Below are 18,509 nucleotides of genomic sequence, written 5' to 3' on the forward strand. Positions count from 1 at the left end.
CTCTCCACCCAAACCTTTGCTGTCTTCGCCGACTTCATCCAAGGGCAAAGGAACCTCAAATCTGCAAGACAAATCTACAATATAACTCATATACTTATTTATTACAATAATCAAAATTATTATAAAATATAATTAGAATAAAAAATGACAAATTTTCAATATATAAAAAAATAAATAGATAAAAATATATTTTTAAAAAAATAAATTATAAATTTCGGTCAACAACTTCCCAATATATTTAGGTATTTTGGGATTTAAATTATTTGGTAGAATAATAAAATCTTTTAGAAGAATATCTTTTAAAAAAGAAATATTATTTTTTGAAATTATAGAGTAATTTCAGCCAACAAATTCCTAATATATTTTGGAATTTAAATTTATTTATAATAAATTTTTTAATTAGTCATAAATATTAATTTTTATTAATATATTCATAACTATTATTCAATCATTATCAAATGATTTTCAAAAATTGGTGAGACCCACCCATTTATCAAATTCCAAAAAATTAAATCTATCTCATCTCATTTCACTATCTAAACATATATTTTTTTATAAATTATCTCATTTCATCTTTACTTAAAAAAATCTATCTATTACTCAAAACGTTTTATCTCTCTCATATGTACTGCGCATTCAAACCGGGCCTAAATTGGACTCTCATTGTGCTTTAACAATTAATATTGAAACACGTACGGCCTTCGATTCAGGATGCGATATTGGAACACAATCGTCAATCATGGGCACCACAAACATGCATGCAATTATCTAAAAAGATTTTGAATATGATCAATCCGATCCCTCGACCAAATTTAAAAAGCAAGGAAGCTAATAATATAGAGATGGAGCTAAGCAATAATAATAAAAATTGAATTGATATTGGTCATATGTTCACTTCATGATGACCGAGATTGAAGTTTCACTTTCTGCAGCAGATATGCATGACCAGTGAGTACTGCTTATCCACAAAAAGCATTAAAAAGAGGAGGGAGACAGAGAGATCAGAATAATCCTTTGACAAAGCATATGTGTACAGTCTTAAAAGTTCAAATATTTCCGACAACTTTCCTCGAGCAAATGTGCCAGCATTAATCAGGTTCCAATCCTGCAGTAGATACCTCTTTAATTCACGATTGCATGGAACAATAAGCATACATTCTTTCAGGACCACTTCAACATCTTGTAGCCATGATATCCATCGATCGATCTATTTATGGTATTACAGGCGGGAGAGGTTTGAGCTAACTGGGAAGTAGGACACTACAATCGGAGCTCCGGATGATTTTGAATTACTTTTGGGTTTCTCTGAAGAACATTCTTTCATGCCGGATCCCGAGCCTCCCACAACATTGGAGACCTGAAACGAAGAGCGCATGAAACAACCGAAAATCGCTGAGAAAAGAGACATCGTGGTTCCCTTCTGTATGTAAACAAACGTTGTTGGCTTAGATGTTTCTGATCAGTGGTGAAGAACCAAAAGTTGTAAGGGATGAGCAATGATTGAACTGTGTGTGAGTGATCAGACTGGAAGTGAGATGCTTCATTTATATAGTTCTACGAGAGAGGCCAGGGGAATGTTGGCTTGAAGAGCACGGAATAATATTGAGATATGAGAGAGATGGGTTCGAGTCCAAATGCTTGGACAGCAAGCGGAAGACCAAGCAATACTCCGCAGATTCCGAGATGCTTCTCACAATTTTCATTGTTTTGTCGCTACCACTGTGTATTCTAATAGCTGGTGTTGGAATTGGATCTGTTGTCCACGGTCTACTTCCTTCCTTGGGCCGCTGAACACCTGCGCAAAAACTCTCCTTGTCCCAAATATCACGGAGTGGCCCACTTGTTATAAACTCTCCTTGGATCAGTTTGGATACAAGAAATATTTCATCTCATTTTATCATTATATTTTTTTTTAAAATTCTCATATAAAATATAATAAAAAATTTTAACTTTTTCAAATCTCAAAATAATAACAATATTCTAACAATATTTTATTCAACTTTTAACATTCATCTCAATCCATCCCATTTCAATTCACTATCCAAACAACACTTTATAGTTAATGAGTTTTACTATTTATTATCCTACACATCACACTTTTTTATTTATTTATTTTTGTTTTATCACTCTTAAATTAATTGAGTTCTTTTACTCATCATCTACACTAAAAAAATTGTGTAGTGTATAATGTGAGGATAATGAGTAAAATTTTTCATAAATAATATAACACATTTAATTAAAGGACCATGCTACAGTCACCACTGGAAGCTACTGCTAATTATAGGATTTTTTTTTTTTTACTTTTTCATACATATATTTTTAACACTTTTAAATATTTTAAAAAATAATAATAATATCATAATGTTATTAAAAAAATACTTATTTAATTATTAAGTAAAAAATAATAATAATAAATTGAAAGAGTGGTAAAATAGAGTGGTAAGAATAGTATTATCCTTAATTAAATAGGTCAAATCCATCAATCCTTTCATCACATATTTAAATAAATTGATAGGATAACGCATCTTACATAACTTGTTTAATAAATAAATTATGTTGAGCCGAATATGGCCCATTTTCATCCATTTCAAATGGTTTAATATAATGAAATGCTACAACTTTGTTTAACTTGATCAACAAAGTTTAATTATTTTTGCCTATAGGCATAATTATTGATAATTATGCATGTATATAACTATTTATGCGACAAAATTAAAAAAATGCAAATAAAAACACATTACATTAAAATAAATGTTTATTTTAATTTGTCTGTATCATCTTGTTGACTTTAGATTCATAAAATAAAAACTTATACAGTAATATCGTTCTTTATTTTATAATAAAAATAAATTTAAAATATAAATATATCACATGAAGATAGTTTATTTGATATAAATCTATTTTTATAAAATCTTTATATAGGCCAAACATTTATTGAGGATTTTGATAGTAATAGTAATAATAATAATAATAATAAATATTTTATAAAAATAAATTTATAAATTAACGTAAATACTTGATAATGATATATTAAATTATAAAATTATTTTTATTATTATAAAAATATTATGAAAATTTAAAAATAATGTTAAAAAATGTCTCGCATTCTTTTTTTTTAATTAAAAAAAAGTAAATTTCATAATTAAAAAATTAAAATTTTCATATAAATATTATATTTACTAATTTTTTTTAAAAAAATATAGAATACTTACCTCCTCTGTAATTACAAATATCATTTGCTTAGTTAAACCCGGACTTTTTTCTTTTTGAGCGGCAACAATTCTCTAATAAATTAGTAATAATCATTAATCAAGCCTCCATAGCGTGGTGGGTAGGTGGGCTTGTACTCGTAGTTGTCCTACAGTGCGTGGGAGCTAGAACAGGGACCGTTCCGCAGTCGCAAACTCGCCACGAGCTCGCCATTGGCGTCCCGACACGCAGAGGAAAAATAGTCTGTTCTCTTTGTTCGTTCACCCCCCCCCCCAAAAAAACCCAGAATATCCCATATACGTGATTAAAGCGATAATCAATCGAGCAAATCTCCCTGTGAAGGCAAAAAAGAAGAGAAATGGCGCTTTCACGTCTTCGGCATCCAGTGAAAGTGATCTCTCGCGCTCCATCTCTGCTCTTAAGAGCCCGTCTTCTGTCATCCGTAGCTTCCAGATCCCTCTTTCGGTACTCTCTCTCTCGCTCTCTCGCGCGGAGATTACATGTTATTTCCTTTCACTTTTTTTGGGCTGTTTAGATTGGTGAAATATCATTGAAGACCTTGCATTTGTTCGAATTTGTTCTGGAAGGATGAGGTTTATGAGAGTTGGGGGTTCTAGAGGCTGGTGAGAATGCGTCAGGATTTGTTATTGGTTGCTCTATTTGGATGATCATATGAAATGTTTGATACCCCTTCTGCAAAAGAATTTGGTTCCGTTGATTGCGTAGTAGCTAGCCCCTGGAAATAGATTGCTTCTACTTAAACTTGATGGAGTACTCTGATTCCCGTTTGTTGTGGAGGACAACAATTAGCAGAACAGAGGGTTGAATAGGGACCGAATGGTTTTACACTTACATGTAATACGTCTTTAAGTAGTCTGGTTACTCGTGTTTCTCGCTTCTGTTCCAGTTGTGCTCTGAGAAATTCTGGGGATAAATGTTTACGCTTGGTATAATGGCTCGGGCGCTATATTTAACGATTGTGGCTATCCTGATCAATGGTTGCTTTCAATGTCATTTGATCCCGGAAACACCACATACGTTACGTAATACCAACGTTACGCTTTGCTTATATAAAAAATATTCTGCAAGCGTGATCCTGGGTCCTTACCACATGGGAAGACATAATTTAATCCATGGGTCCTTACCACAATTATGTGCAAGAAACTTTGAAATTACAAAGATACTTGATTCCATAATTTAACAAATTTAAATAAAACTAAACCAGAAGCTTGCTGTTACATCTTGCCTATCGTGCATTCTTGACACCTTTTGGATTTAGTTCTTTAATTTTCCTACCTCCTACTTGTTGGCCTTCACAAGGTTGAAGAAAGATTGGTCTTTACTAGCCTGTATCTCATTTTTGTTTTACTTTAAGATGGTATTTGTCTATGTTAATAGTCTTATTCTATAGTATGTGTGCACATGTGATATAAATACATATGAGAGTATTATCTAAATGTTGGTAATTGTGTTTGCTTTGGGCATACATGTTGCTCTTTCAGTTTTTACATTCCGAACTAATTCTGGTATATAACTCCATATAGTTTCTTGATGTTGGTTAGGTTATTCTTTTCTATGCATATTGTTCGAAAACCTTTTTCTCTATATAGCTGCATAAATGTGCTTGTAATATGCTTTTTTTAAACTACCGGTACAGCTCTCCCCATGTGCAAAATTTTCTTTTGGGTGGTCATGGATCTCTACTAAGGTTTGCATTCATCTGCTCTCTATCTATCATTAACTTTCGAATTCAGTTACAATTGCTTTACATGGTTTTATGATTCATAGATCCAGACTCATGAATCAACTTTTATCTTGAAATATAACTATTTTGTTGCACTTGCTGGATTAATTTGAAGACTAAAGGTTCCATTTTTATTTTTCTTATTCACTGACTAAAATTAATCAGGCCTGCAAGTTTATTTATGCTCACTGGCATTCATGAGAATTCTTTGAAGCTAAAGGTTAGTGTTTGAGATGTATTCCTAAATAGCTCTTAGTAGCAAGAGTGTTTTCTGATGCTCTCACAATTTTTTCAGCCATGGGTTGGTGGTGTCAAGCACTTCTCTTCTGCAGGTGCATGCCTTTTCCATTTAGTTACTAATCTTTGATTGTAATCTTATAATTTGCGTTTTGTTCTTCCAATTATTCTCATGCCCTCAATGTGTTTGTTTGATTCTCTTAAGGACTACAGAATATGATGTTATAAGTCAACAAGGACCAGTCCCTTTTCCATTGCCCAAGTATAATTTTTTTTTATTGGCACCGGGTGTCCGGAAATAGTGTCCCGACTAATCCCGGGGGTGCACAGGCCCTCGACAAGGAGTTTCCCGCAAGTGTACCTTGGGTAATTTAAGGGGAAAATCTCCCAGTCCGATGGCTCCTAGAGATTGTTTGCACGCAAGGGGATTTGAACCTTAGACCTGGGGGGAGCATACCCCCAAGCCCAAGGGCTTTACCACTTGAGCCCCAACCCCTAGGGGTTATCCATTGCCCAAGTATAATAATCTTTCATGACATTTCTCTTCACTTAAAAGCTATAACTTTATTTGAACAAGCCATCGAAACTTCTATGAACAGCACAAAGGCTTAGATCAAGTACATAGGATGTATATGATAGAACCCTTATTTAGGAACAGAAAAAGATACAAGGAAATTCTGAAAACTCAGCCCATTAGAATATATGGTAGCTGCCGAAAGAAACACAATATTGAAGAAGAAGGTTTTAAGCTCTTCCGTTGTCTTCTCATGGTTCTCAAAATTTCTATTATTCTTTTCCCTCCAAATACATCATGATAAGCATAGAGGAGCCATCTCTCACACTCCTACAATTTGTGGACTTCCATATATGACCTATCAGAAAGGGATCTTCTCTAAGGAGGTTGTCCAAATAAAAAAAGATAAAATCTAAACTAATTCCTTAATACTGCCTGTACTGTTTTATGTCATATGGTGAGACATGCAAGAATTGAAACATGATAGGTTTCAAGTATCACCTTTATTCTTATTTGTTGGTAAAAGTGTTCCTTTCCTTCAAGAAATGGAGTTCTTTTAGTTGTTTAGATTGTTAAACTGATTTGTGGTATTGACATACTATGGATTAGTTTTTATTTCTTGGAGTATGGTTTTGCAACCTCAAGAAAATGATGAAGATACGTCTAAGTATTCATGCAGATCCGTCACATACAGTCCTCCAGATGCCAGCTCTGTCTCCTACAATGGTAAGATATGCATAAATATGGAAGAAGGAATTGATTTTAAAATGTTATCCACAAGGGTAGTTGTGTGTGTGGTTTGGCTAATTTTTGTGATCCTAATTGATGCTCTTTTGTGCAGAACCAAGGTAACATTGCTAAATGGAGGAAGAAAGAAGGAGATAAGGTCAGTTCTACCAAAAGTTTCATATGATTCTGCGAGTTCAAAGCTGATTTATGTTCAGTCCAATGTGCTTAAGGATAATTGTTGAATAATGAATCCTGCTTTTTGATGGAGAAGGAATCAGTTTGTTCATCTCATTAACAAAATTTATGTTGTGCTGACTGTTGATTTAATCTAACAGATAGAAGTGGGTGATGTACTTTGCGAAATTGAGACTGACAAAGCTACTCTTGAGTTTGAAAGTCTTGAAGAGGGGTAATGTTTATTTTTCTATATTAAATGGCATATAATACTTGAATGCATGATGCAAGCCAGTGCATTGTTTGGTACCACTCTTCATGTCAGTTGTTTCATTTAGCATTGACAATAAGACTGTTTTCTTTCTCGATTGGTCATCTTTCCATTCCCTGTTTATTATGCACATACTTTTCTCCACATATCCCTTTCTCTTTTATCTTAAATATTTTTTTTGATAAGTAAAAATATTATATATATCAATAGGAGTAACCAAGTACACTGGACGTATACAAGAAAACACCTAGCCCATACTAGCTAGCCCCAAATGACCCAAAAAGTCCATGAAAATTAGAAGACGGATCATAATATAATAATAATAATAATTTTTAATTTTTAATAATAATAATAATTATTAATAATTAATAATTATTATCTTTAATTATTAAAATTAGAAAACTCTCTTTTATCTTTAATATAATAATAATAATTTTTAACTTTTATATGAGACATTGATCAGAGTTGCTTAAAGATTGAAAATCTGATCCATCCTGAAATGCTATCTGTGCCGGTTCTGGATGGGTTAAACTCTGCAGGTTTTTGGCTAAGATACTGGTACCTGAAGGTTCAAAGGATGTACCTGTTGGACAACCAATTGCAATTACGGTAACCTGTGATAATCCTTTATCCATGATTGCCTTTTCGTTTCATGGAAAGCCATCTTCAGTAAATTTCCTTTTAGGGAACATATTCAATTTGTACAACGTTTTGTTGATAGAAAAAAAAAATATTGTGGGGGCATCTATTATCATTTGGAGAATATTATTAGGTCAAAACTCTTTTGTCCCTCTCCCCTCTTCATTTCTTATGTTAGTTTTAGGCTACAATTAGTATTTAATTTTTTCTTGTTTTTTAGAAGAGATAAATGTTGTTCAAATATTATTATGCTTTTAGGGGATCTGATATTTTAAAGCCTTCTCTATCCTAGATCTTTTACAAACTAATTTTTCTTTGTTGGTGTTACCCTTAAGTTTTAATACATGACAGTGCTGTTTTAATTGATTTTCAGTACTTTTGTTTGAGTATATATCCAAGGAATTAATTGTTGTCTAAACTAACTTATGTGCATTTACTAGGTTGAGGATCCAGATGATATCCAAAATGTCCCTGCTACTGTGACAGGTGGATCTGAGGTTAAAGAAGAAAAATCAACAAATAAGTATGTGGAAAATGATGATGTGGTCCTAGAGAAGAATTCTATCAAGACAAGTACAGCTGACCTTCCTCCTCATGTTGTTCTTGATATGCCAGCATTATCCCCAACTATGGTAAGAAAGAACAGAAACTGGTCTCTGCCCAGATTATCATGCTGAATTCTGTCCTCCTGCAGAAGCTTAAGGCTGCTTTTATATGCTTGTACAGAATCAGGGAAACATTGCAAAGTGGCGAAAGAAAGAAGGAGACAAGGTTAGTTGTCTTTAGTATAAGGTTTTAAACCTGCTACTGCACTACTTCTTGCTTTTGAGTTAGTGTGTATAGAACAATTGCGCTAATAATTCCTCTTGATCATTTTTTTGAACTGACAGATAGAAGTGGGTGATGTTATATGTGAGATAGAGACAGATAAAGCTACCCTCGAATTTGAAAGTCTTGAAGAGGGGTAATATTCTTTCCAATGGTTAGTTTGTTGTTTGGCTGATACTAGATATGGAAGTGATACATAGTCCATGTCTTAAGATGATATTTATTTGCTTGGAGTCTAGATCACCATTGTGTTTGGTTTTCTTTGCATGATTGATGTGAGGTCACTGACACTATTAGAACATGTCCATAATAGCGAGTTTAATAATGTTGAAATGTAACATAATTGCGGCGTCAATTATGGATATACAGCTTTTGGATCTAATGCTAATGCCAGTTTTCTTTTCATATTTCTTCTTGGTGATGTGCAGATGCTTGAATTGTTATTAATGATGCCCTCTGTCGGTTACCCCCAATTTGTTTGCATGCATATTTATATGGATTGTTGGCTGTAGGTACTTGGCTAAGATACTAGCACCTGAAGGTTCAAAGGATGTGGCTGTGGGACAACCTATTGCAGTAACAGTAAGTGTGATAATGCTTTTACAACCATATAAAATGCTTTTCACCTTAAGGGTACAAATGGTTTCAGTCCACACCTGTAAATGCTGACGTTGTTGGGATCTAAGTTTTTTTTTTTTGATAAGTAAAAGATCAATATTATATATATGATTGGGATCTAAGTTTTAATTTGTCTTGTTGCCCTTCCTTCCCCCCAATTGCTTGTTAGGTAGTTTCTTCCAGAATTTTTACTTCATGGAAATGTTATCTTTAAATTTTCATTAGGGTTCTAGCCACTTGCACCAAATGTAAACACTATTGCCTGTTGTTTTGCAAGGTCGAGGATCCATCTGATCTTGAAATAGTAAAAAATAGTGTTAGCAGTGGTTCGGGAATCAGAGAGGAAAAGCCAGCACATCACATTGATGGAAATGAAGTTAAAGCACAGAAAACAAGCATTGCAAGGATTAGTCCATCTGCAAAGTTGTTAATTACAGAATATAGATTGGATTCATCGTTATTAATGGCATCAGGTGCTCATGGTACGCTGCTGAAGGGGGATGTTTTAGATGCAATTAAGTCAGGAAAAGGATCTTCAAAAGTTTTTTCACCTAAAGAGGGGAAACCTCCATCTCCTCAAACCCATGTAAAAGCTTCCCCCACAGTTTCACCAGATTCAAGGTCTCAGTTAAAGCAGTCAGATTCTTTTGAAGATTTTCCCAATAGTCAAATTCGCAAGGTAGGTTTTATTCGACTGGTTGTTACGTTTGAGCAATGTTCTCTCTGTTTAGAATAGAATGGTTTTTCTTGTCATGTAGTTTCTTGGATTGAAGTTTAAGAGAATATCACTGTATTCGTGGCTCATTACCTATGCTACATATATCTGACAGTTTTTAATTTTTTGGGTAATTGATGAGTACTTGTAAAATTAAAGAAAGTTCATAGAAGGCTCCAACACTAGCCATGCTAGTGGCCTAGAGTACAATACATTCAAAAGACTAGATGACCGTAGTATAGTTCATGACTATGGGAATTTTCATGAGAAGTCAGAGGTTCAACAATACAGGGCTTGATGAGAATAAGGTGGATAAGGTGGTCTAGAGAAGATTCTTTGACTGCCCCAGAACCAGGAGTCATTGGTTCAAGCTGATCAATCTCCAGGACAAGGAGAAAAGGCTAAGGAAAACACAGTAATGTGTTCCTGTCGTAGATTGAATAATATAAAGAAAAGGAATTCTATCAATGATTCTTACCAGTCAATGATTCTTACTCGTTCAGATGAGAGATCTCATTGACTTGTAACCCCTAGGGGTTGGCTCAAGTGGTAAAGGCCTTGGGCTTGGGGGTATGCTCCCCTTAGGTCTAATGTTCAAATCCCCTTGGGTGCAAACAATCTCTAGGGGCCATCGGACTGGGGGATTTTCCCCTTGAAATACCCGAGGTGCGCTTGCGGGAACCTCCTTGCCAAGGACCTGTGCACCCCCAGGATTAGTCGGGACGCTGTTCCTAGACACCCGGTGCCAATTAAAAAAAAAAAAGATCTCATTGACTTGTCTTGACATGGACCTTAGTAGCTAGGTATAGTGGGGAATTTGTGTCAAAGTATTTAATTCAAAAGTATTAAGACGAGTAACTAAAAACTCAACCGCTTTGTTGCATGAAAACAAATATATTCCGAAACAGTTAGAAGCTGACTTTTTGCATACTTCTTGTATACTTCCTGTGCTTGGGCTACACCCCTTTTGACTTTAGTTGATAAGTCTATTATGTCAAAAAGTATATGTAATGTCTTTGGTCAAGCATTTTCATTCCTTAACAGCTAGTTAATTCATGCTTTTATGTACCCTTAAGGGCCACTGTTTTGTGCAATCGTAAAAGTCCTAATGTATCCCATAGAAATGCGTGGATTTAATTATTTTATTTTATTTTTTCATAATGCTTGGGTTTAATTCTTGAGAACTACCACCCCATGCAAACATGCAAAAGGTAAGAACTGTTTTCATATCTCTCCAAGTAGGATCCTACTAACAGGACCAAAACTTGAAAGTGCCCTTAAGTGACAAATCCAATACATAGGTCTACTAGAATTTGATGTCTGATGTACGAGCACTGTTGATATGATAAACGAGGGAAATTAATGTGTACACTATGCAAATATGAAATGCGCACACACACACACACGTTACATATTTGCGTCAGCTATACAAGAAGTGTTATTACTACATTTAAATACCTAAAGACCTGTATTTTAGCCATTGCTTTAGAGTCCATTTTTAAAATTGAATTCCAATCTAAATTATGGGCTACGAATAACGATACCTTTGAGCTTTACAACCTCTGATTTTTAGACTCTTATTCTCTTATTTGACTATATTAACTTTCCTTTTTCTTTTCGTTTTTTATTTAGTGTGGGAAGGGGGGGGGTGCTTGAGTTGCTTGATTGTTACTGGTGCCGTTAACATTATTATTTAATATTATGCAGGTGATAGCTAGAAGGTTATTAGATTCAAAACAAAACACACCGCATTTATATTTATCATCAGGTTCTGACACTCTATGGTCTACTCTTTATCTTTGTTAATGCTGATAATCTACGGCTGCTAATATAATTTCTGTCTGAAATACTCAATGATGTTCATCAGACGTCATACTGGATCCTCTTCTTTCTCTTAGGAAGGAACTCAAAGGTAAGGAATATAGACTTCAAATATTTTCCTTTGGTTTCTTGGGCACGAGTACCCTGGCAGATCATTCATTTAAGTTTCTCACTTACAGAGCAGCATGATGTTAAAGTTTCAGTGAATGACATTGTCATCAAAGCTGTTGCTGTTGCTCTGAGAAATGTACCAGAGGCAAATGGTAAAGACATATCACTTAGATGGTGTCCTACGTAAACTACTCGATGCCTGTATAATTGGCGTGCAGGACTTCGTTTTTTCACTCTTGCTCTTCGTATTGCCTGTTTCTGATTGTTATATTCACAAGTCTTGCCAACTTTTCTTTTCTATCATTCCAACAACCTTTGGTTTGTCTTCCTGTTGATTAATGTAGATGTTCCTTTCGATTATTGGTTTGTATTAGCAGCTATCCCTCTTCGGGGGAATTGTATTAGAGATACATGTTTGACATCTTTTTACTTAATACAAGTTTGGGAGTATTTCCTTAAATTTCCTGCATTGAAATTGCCCCAGTGCTTGTTTGAGGATGTTTCCTGTGTATTATTTGTCTGTCAGATTGATGAATTCAATGGAATATGTTGCTTGGTGCTATATTTATATTAATGCTGAGGAGTTCATTACTTTTAATGCTGGATGGTTTGTTTGTGTGCATACGATTCAGAAATGCTTGCATGTTTATATCTCCAGATGGTTTTGGTTTGGTTTTATGCTAGAAAACAGAAATCTGTCTATGGTATTCTAATGCTGAAATCTGTTCTTTCGATACATGGTAGCTTACTGGAGTGTTGAGAAAGGAGAAGTCATCCTATCCAATTCTGTTGACATTTCAATTGCAGTGGCAACAGAGAAGGTATGATGCTGATAATTGTTGCTTAAAGCTGACTTATAAAAAAAAAAAAATAATTGTTGCTTAAAGCTGAAATCTAATACTTGTACTCCTCTTTGTTTGGTTTGCAAGTTTGGCTCTTCTGTTACAGTTATGACGTTTTGGTACTAATAAAAAAAAAGGCTTAAGAGTTTTAAACCATCCCCAATCTCATCATATTATATTGCTTCAGGGATTGATGACTCCAATAGTGAGGAATGCAGATCAGAAGACCATATCATCAATATCCTTGGAGGTACTCTATAGTCTCTATTGGTAATTTGAGTAGTTTTTAATTTTGATGACTTCATTTTGGTTCCTTATTCAAACCCCTAGGAATTGGCTCAAGTGGTAAAAGTCTTGGTGGTATGTTCCCTCTAGGTCTAAGTTTCAAATCTTCTTGGGTGCAAACAATTTCTAGGAGGCCATTGGACTGGGGGAACTTCCCCTTGAATTACCCAAGTGCACTTGCGGAGAACTTCTTGTCGAGGGTATGTGCACTCCTGAGATTAGTCAAGACTCAGACACCTGGTGCCAAAAAAAAAAAAATAATGATTTGTACAAGCCCCAAATAGACAAGTCATGCACAGTCCCTTTGTAAAAAAGTGGACCCCACCATAAAAAAGTGTAAAAAAAACCTTTTCTTTTTTAACGGGACCCACTTTTTTTACAAAGGGCCTGTCTGGGGGGGCTTGTACCTCTAGCATTACTCAAAAACAAATTTGGTCCTTATTCAACCTAAGCCTGGGTTTTTTTTGTTTGGTATTTTCCTAAAAGGAAACCATCATCTGCATGGATATGATTGCACTTCAGAAACACGCATCCATAATTATGTCCTCTTTGTTATTATGATGCCTAATAAAATGAAATTTGGACGGAATCTACCGCAAGAAAATGGTATTACTCAAACATGGACTTTAAAGTTAAAAAATCTAGTGCTTTTGTGGATCTACTTTTTTTATATATATATATATATATATAAGTATATTCTTGTTCTTTATAAGTTGCTTTTGTACCAAGTATATTCTTGTTCTTTATAAGTAGATTCGTAGATTTATATTTTTATGAATCCACTGCTATCAAAAGAAAATAATTTTTCTAGATCGACTTCCTCTCTTCGTTGATCACCATTCGATTTTGTTCTGGATCACCATTGATTGACTTCTCTGCTGATTTTTGGGCTTCAGGTCAAGGAATTAGCTGAGAAGGCAAGGGCAGGGAAGCTTTTGCCGAATGAATTCCTAGGAGGAACTTTTAGGTAAAAATATTGTATGTCCTTTATTGTTTTTTAATGTCCTCTACCGCACACACTGTTTTTTTAGATAATATCCGTGGTGACCTAATTATTTATTCATTTTGTTAAGAGAGACAACTTTAAAATTTTATTCTTTATCTTTATGCAGCATTTCAAACTTGGGAATGTTTCCCGTGGACCATTTTTGTGCAATTATAAACCCCCCACAGGTTCCCTCCGTCTAACTTGATCTCCTTCTACTTATTTCTTTATTTGGTCAGTAACATTACGAGTGATGATATCAGCTCTAGACTACTGAATTTTTATTTTGATCAGTCAGCTATAGAATACAGAAATCCCCTGGTAAAATTAATTGATCCGTGTTAAAATTGATCGTATTCTTTTCATTCTCAAAAAATTAAATGCAGGATTTCTCTCTTTGGTAGAGGAACACCAAGGGTTATTTCAAGAACTCTAATATTAAGAGGACATAAATTTAGGGTTGCTTTGAAATCGACAGTTTGCTCGACAGTTTTCATTTTGCATATGCGGCAAATAACCTTCCCTGTTTTCTTAATGCAACCTGCCTAAATAAAAATGATTGACTGTAGTTTGAGCTGCAAAATCTTTTTTTGTTTTTTTGCACCATCATCTTTCCCATTTTCAGTTTATAAAAAATGGTTTAAAAAAGGATAGCAAATCAACCCTGCAGTACTCTACATTTAATTGATATTGCATCCATTATTGTCTCTTGTATCAATTTGTTCATTTCCTGCAGTCTGGCATCCTAGCTGTTGGTAGAGGCAACAAAGTTGTTGAACCAGTAATTGGAAGTGATGGTAAGATTTTCTTGCCTATTATTCGTAATATTGTAAACCTTTAATACCAGATTGGATGACAATTTATTTTTTACCCAGGAGTTGAGAAGCCTGCCATTGTCACAAAAATGAACCTAACATTATCTGCTGATCATCGTGTTTTTGATGGCAAAGTTGGAGGTACAATCTTCTTTTTCCAATATGGAAGGTTTTGTGCTAATGTTCCATATGAATCTTTCTGAATTCTCTATGCCATTCAAAATCAATTTCTATATCTTTTAGTTTAGGACCATTTATCTTGCAAACACTGTCTTGCACGGTGGACAATGGCATATGGTTTTGCTTCTTCTTAAGCCATTTGGTTTTGTAGCCACGTTAAATGTGAGCAATCGTGACATGAGGCCACAGGCCCACTTATCAGAGAAGTTGGCTACTAAATTGCCCCTGCATTGGGTAATAGACCAAGCTCTTGCTTGGCTTGAATGTGATGATGCGTTTGGTGAATCACAAATTGGGGGCCTCGCTGCAGACAATATTTGAACCGTTTTGAACCCTGAGGGGTATCTCAGCTGATCCAGCATTGGGTTTGCTCCCCAATGGTCACCAGTTCGAGTCCCCCTAGGGCCACTGGAGGTTTATCTGGTCGTTAACTTTAGAGCCCCATGGGATTAGTCGAGGTGCACGCAAGCTGGCCCGGACACCCACGGTTATCAAAAAATATATATATTTGAGCCGTTTTGATATTGGAAACCAGTGAAGCTCAGACTTGAAAAATGCACTAAATTCTAATTGCTGGTGACAGAAAAACATAACCGACAAATGGTTCTGATTTATTGTTCTTGTTTAAATTTGTAGTCTTCTATTATCTTGATCATTGGCTCAAGAGATGATTTGCTATATATGCAGTTGGAGGCTGTCTGGATGCCCGTGATAACATAGTCTCATCAGTCATCTCTATTTATATTATTGGAGTACTTGCTTATCGGGTTAAGGCTATTCTATCTTGCAGGTGCATTTCTCTCAGCTTTGCGTTCAAACTTTAGTGATATCCGAAGACTTCTTTTGTAATAAGATGAGTGGAGCTCTGAAATTGACTCATGGGACTTTCCAGAGATCAAACCATGGAGGCGGATGCAATTCAAAATTCAGTCCAGATTTTTTTTAGATTAACCATGTTATTTTTTTCGTGGAGTATCTCTGCTTGATTTGCTATTCTTGTACCATCTTGTTTACGGGGTTTTTGTTGGTTCCTTCCAACTCCCCCACGGAGAACTGAATGGTCGAGTTCATAAGCCATGAGGTTTTGCATTTAGGTTTCAAATGCTGAGGTTTAAAAGACAATTAGAAGTTTTCTGGACGAGAAAACGAAACAATTGTGCCAATGTTTTGGTCTTTTTCATCAAACTGCTTTATGTTACAGTAGGAATAATGATGTATAAAAGAACAATTAAAAAATAAATCTCTTTAACAGTGAATTTCTTCTTGTATCAACAACCTTCGAGAATTTTTCCGGACAGTAATATTGATTGTATTGATGATGATGGTGATGGTGAATGTTTAGTTCCTTAATGAGACCAAAGCTCGATTCTACTCTTCGTTTGGATAATCTGCTATATCCGTCTGTTGCAATAGATTGTAACGATGCTACGGCCACAAATTTAAGTGGACCATTTACAGGGGGCCGCTGTTTTCCTATTGTGGGAAGGTCAGAATGTTGAATGACCACATGACAGGGAGCTAATAGCCTAATACCCCATGTTTTACACTAAGCAATGTGCCAGTTAGAGCATTAACTGCAACAGAAGCTACAGAAATAAGAAATTGAACAAGAGAAACAACAAAAGACCAGAGTAAATTAATCTCCAAAAACTGAGCAAGGATTATGCCAATTGACAAAACAACCCCATGGCATTGACAAAAAGTTGAGCAGATACACTGACCATCATCAACCCAGATACACAGTCACTATGGACTGAAAAACTCTCTTGGAATTTCTAGGATCCACACTGCGGCTGGCAATCTAAAATAAGAGGAGAAAGGAAAGGACACATTTGCTTCTTTAGAACTCTTGAGAAAAGTAAGGAACAATTTCGATTTCCTGAATAATTTTTGATCGGTCGATTTCCTGAATAATTATCAGAAGATTCTAATTAAAGAATTGTTGTCAATCTAGGGTAGCCCCTTTGACAGCAAGTGGTTCATACCATTGAGGGCCAAACCCAGCAGCTTTTCTTGCCTCTTTATTGAAAGGTGGTTTCAATGGTCCTCTGAAGTATGTCCTCACTATTGAGTGAAACTTCTGAATTACTTCATATTCCTCCTGCGTTGTTTCACTTTCTCCAGCCTCACCTGGAGATTCCAAGCCGCCCTGATCCTGAGCTGGATTTGTAGCCCTCAGGCATAGATATTTAAACCATTTAACCCCAGCAGTACAATGGGTAATCTCCTCCGGGTAAACCACTCTCTCTAGTAATTCTGCTGTCTCATTATCCCCTCCATTGCGAAAACGAGAAATTGTTGTGGGCAGCACATCAAGTCCTCTGGCCTGCGTTCAAACTCAAATAGTATGAAAACGTCATTCACTGATGGAATGTTTGGACACCAAAAAAACGATATAGTCTAGTGTGCTGTGTGCATTAAAACTCCATGAGACCTCACGCACACAGAATATATGGCTAGAGCCACAAACATAGAATATACAAACTACATAAATGTATATACGGAAAAACGTATGTACTTGAAATTCATAGTCAATTACTCCGGTGACCCCACGGTCCATATTGGTCCAAATAAATCCTTTTCAAAACAGTAATTTTTTTAAAAGAAAATACATATTAGGATAAAGCACCTCGTGGACACAATGCTCAACCGCCAGACGTGCCAGGAGATCGTTGGAAGTAGCAGTAGCAGAGTCCCATAGGCCATCGTGAGCAGGTAATGCTCCATAGAAAGAACCCATCTCTGTCAGCCGCTTCAGTAGGAGAGTGAAGTGTCGGCCCTCATCTTGAGCCACCTTAACAAAATCGGTGAAGAACTCTCTCGGCATTGCCTCTTGCTTACCGAAACGAGCAATTATATCCTATAAGAATCCAGAATTACTATTTTTTTTATAAGATAATTATAAAACAGACCAATGAAAAACAATGCATGAGATGCATAGAAAGGGAAATTAATGCATCCATAAGAGAGTAGATTAAAGTACATGAGCATGTCTTTGAATAACTCAGGCGTGCTTGCTTCACATTTGGATATCAGTTCTTTGCCTTCGAAAGGTAAAAACAGTATCAACGTGCGCCCAAAATAAAATGTTAGAAAATTTATTTCAAACTTTCTTTTTAATGGGTAAAATCTTCTTTCATGCATGATCTCCTAATGCATAATTCTCTGTAAGATCTTCCGAAAGAACGATTTTCTGGGTTATAACAAAAACAATTAGCAATAACACCTAACAAGAAGTGTTCCGCGAAACACAAAGAAATGAGTGAAAGAAATAGTACCCAAGACAAGTCAATAGCCCAGCTCTCCGTGTGCACAAGACTATGAACAATGGCCTGCCTACTCTGCAAGCTACCCGCTTTTCCCAGCTTCGGCATGAGACTCGGTGACACCAACTTAACCTGCGTAAAAGTTTTCATTGCCGCACTTCATCGAACGATAGATTCAAATGTGCATTCCAATATAATCAAATCATTACGGGGAGCTTTCAAGTGAAAATACACTGGCGAGCCTGGCGGGGCGTTCTGGGACGGGGAGGTCCACGGAAGGGTCGTAGGGCTGAATGATGGTTCCCTGAAGCCATTGAGAAGCGAAGGAGTCGCCGAGCCGGGCCTTCTCGTATGGATCCGCCGTGTCGAGGACTCGTAGCGCTGCCTCTACTAAGGTCTCGGCTCCATCTTGCTGCCGTTCTCTCTCGTTCAAAGCCGTGCATGAGAATTTCATCTCGCACGGCTCCGGAGTTATAAACAAAGAAAAACTCGTCTTCTTTCCTTTCTTTTTTATTTTATCTTCTT

At 35.7% G+C, this 18,509-nt stretch overlaps 2 protein-coding genes and 2 non-coding genes across 4 annotated transcripts; 3 read left to right on the forward strand and 1 right to left on the reverse strand.

Moving 5' to 3' along the window:
- The first annotated feature begins 3,335 nt into the window (after positions 1-3,335).
- LOC109015577 (dihydrolipoyllysine-residue acetyltransferase component 1 of pyruvate dehydrogenase complex, mitochondrial) lies at positions 3,336-16,003 on the forward strand. The gene is made up of 23 exons (XM_018998049.2): positions 3,336-3,675; positions 4,868-4,918; positions 5,120-5,174; positions 5,250-5,286; positions 6,385-6,431; positions 6,547-6,591; positions 6,770-6,843; positions 7,419-7,488; positions 7,959-8,150; positions 8,245-8,289; positions 8,409-8,482; positions 8,859-8,928; positions 9,242-9,643; positions 11,387-11,447; positions 11,547-11,591; positions 11,680-11,763; positions 12,356-12,432; positions 12,641-12,703; positions 13,635-13,705; positions 13,851-13,911; positions 14,460-14,520; positions 14,599-14,679; positions 15,509-16,003. The coding sequence occupies exons 1-23, from the start codon at positions 3,569-3,571 to the stop codon at positions 15,565-15,567; spliced, it is 1,932 nt and encodes a 643-aa protein (XP_018853594.1). The 5' UTR covers positions 3,336-3,568; the 3' UTR covers positions 15,568-16,003.
- On the forward strand, positions 4,128-4,252 carry LOC118344642. The gene has a single exon (XR_004798421.1). It is a non-coding gene; the product is annotated as a small nucleolar RNA snoR80 (small nucleolar RNA).
- On the forward strand, positions 12,453-12,561 carry LOC118344637. The gene has a single exon (XR_004798416.1). It is a non-coding gene; the product is annotated as a small nucleolar RNA snoR98 (small nucleolar RNA).
- A 282-nt stretch (positions 16,004-16,285) lies between the features above and the next one.
- Positions 16,286-18,504, reverse strand: LOC109015588 (uncharacterized protein HI_0077). The gene is made up of 4 exons (XM_018998059.2): positions 18,217-18,504; positions 17,997-18,116; positions 17,348-17,578; positions 16,286-17,044 (listed from the first exon to the last, which is right to left on the reverse strand). Exons 1-4 carry the CDS (start codon positions 18,436-18,438, stop codon positions 16,664-16,666), a joined length of 954 nt encoding a protein of 317 aa, XP_018853604.1. The 5' UTR covers positions 18,439-18,504; the 3' UTR covers positions 16,286-16,663.
- Between the last annotated feature and the right edge of the window lie 5 nt (positions 18,505-18,509).

Source organism: Juglans regia, chromosome 14, assembly GCF_001411555.2.
Source record: "Juglans regia cultivar Chandler chromosome 14, Walnut 2.0, whole genome shotgun sequence".
Taxonomy (NCBI): domain Eukaryota; kingdom Viridiplantae; phylum Streptophyta; class Magnoliopsida; order Fagales; family Juglandaceae; genus Juglans; species Juglans regia.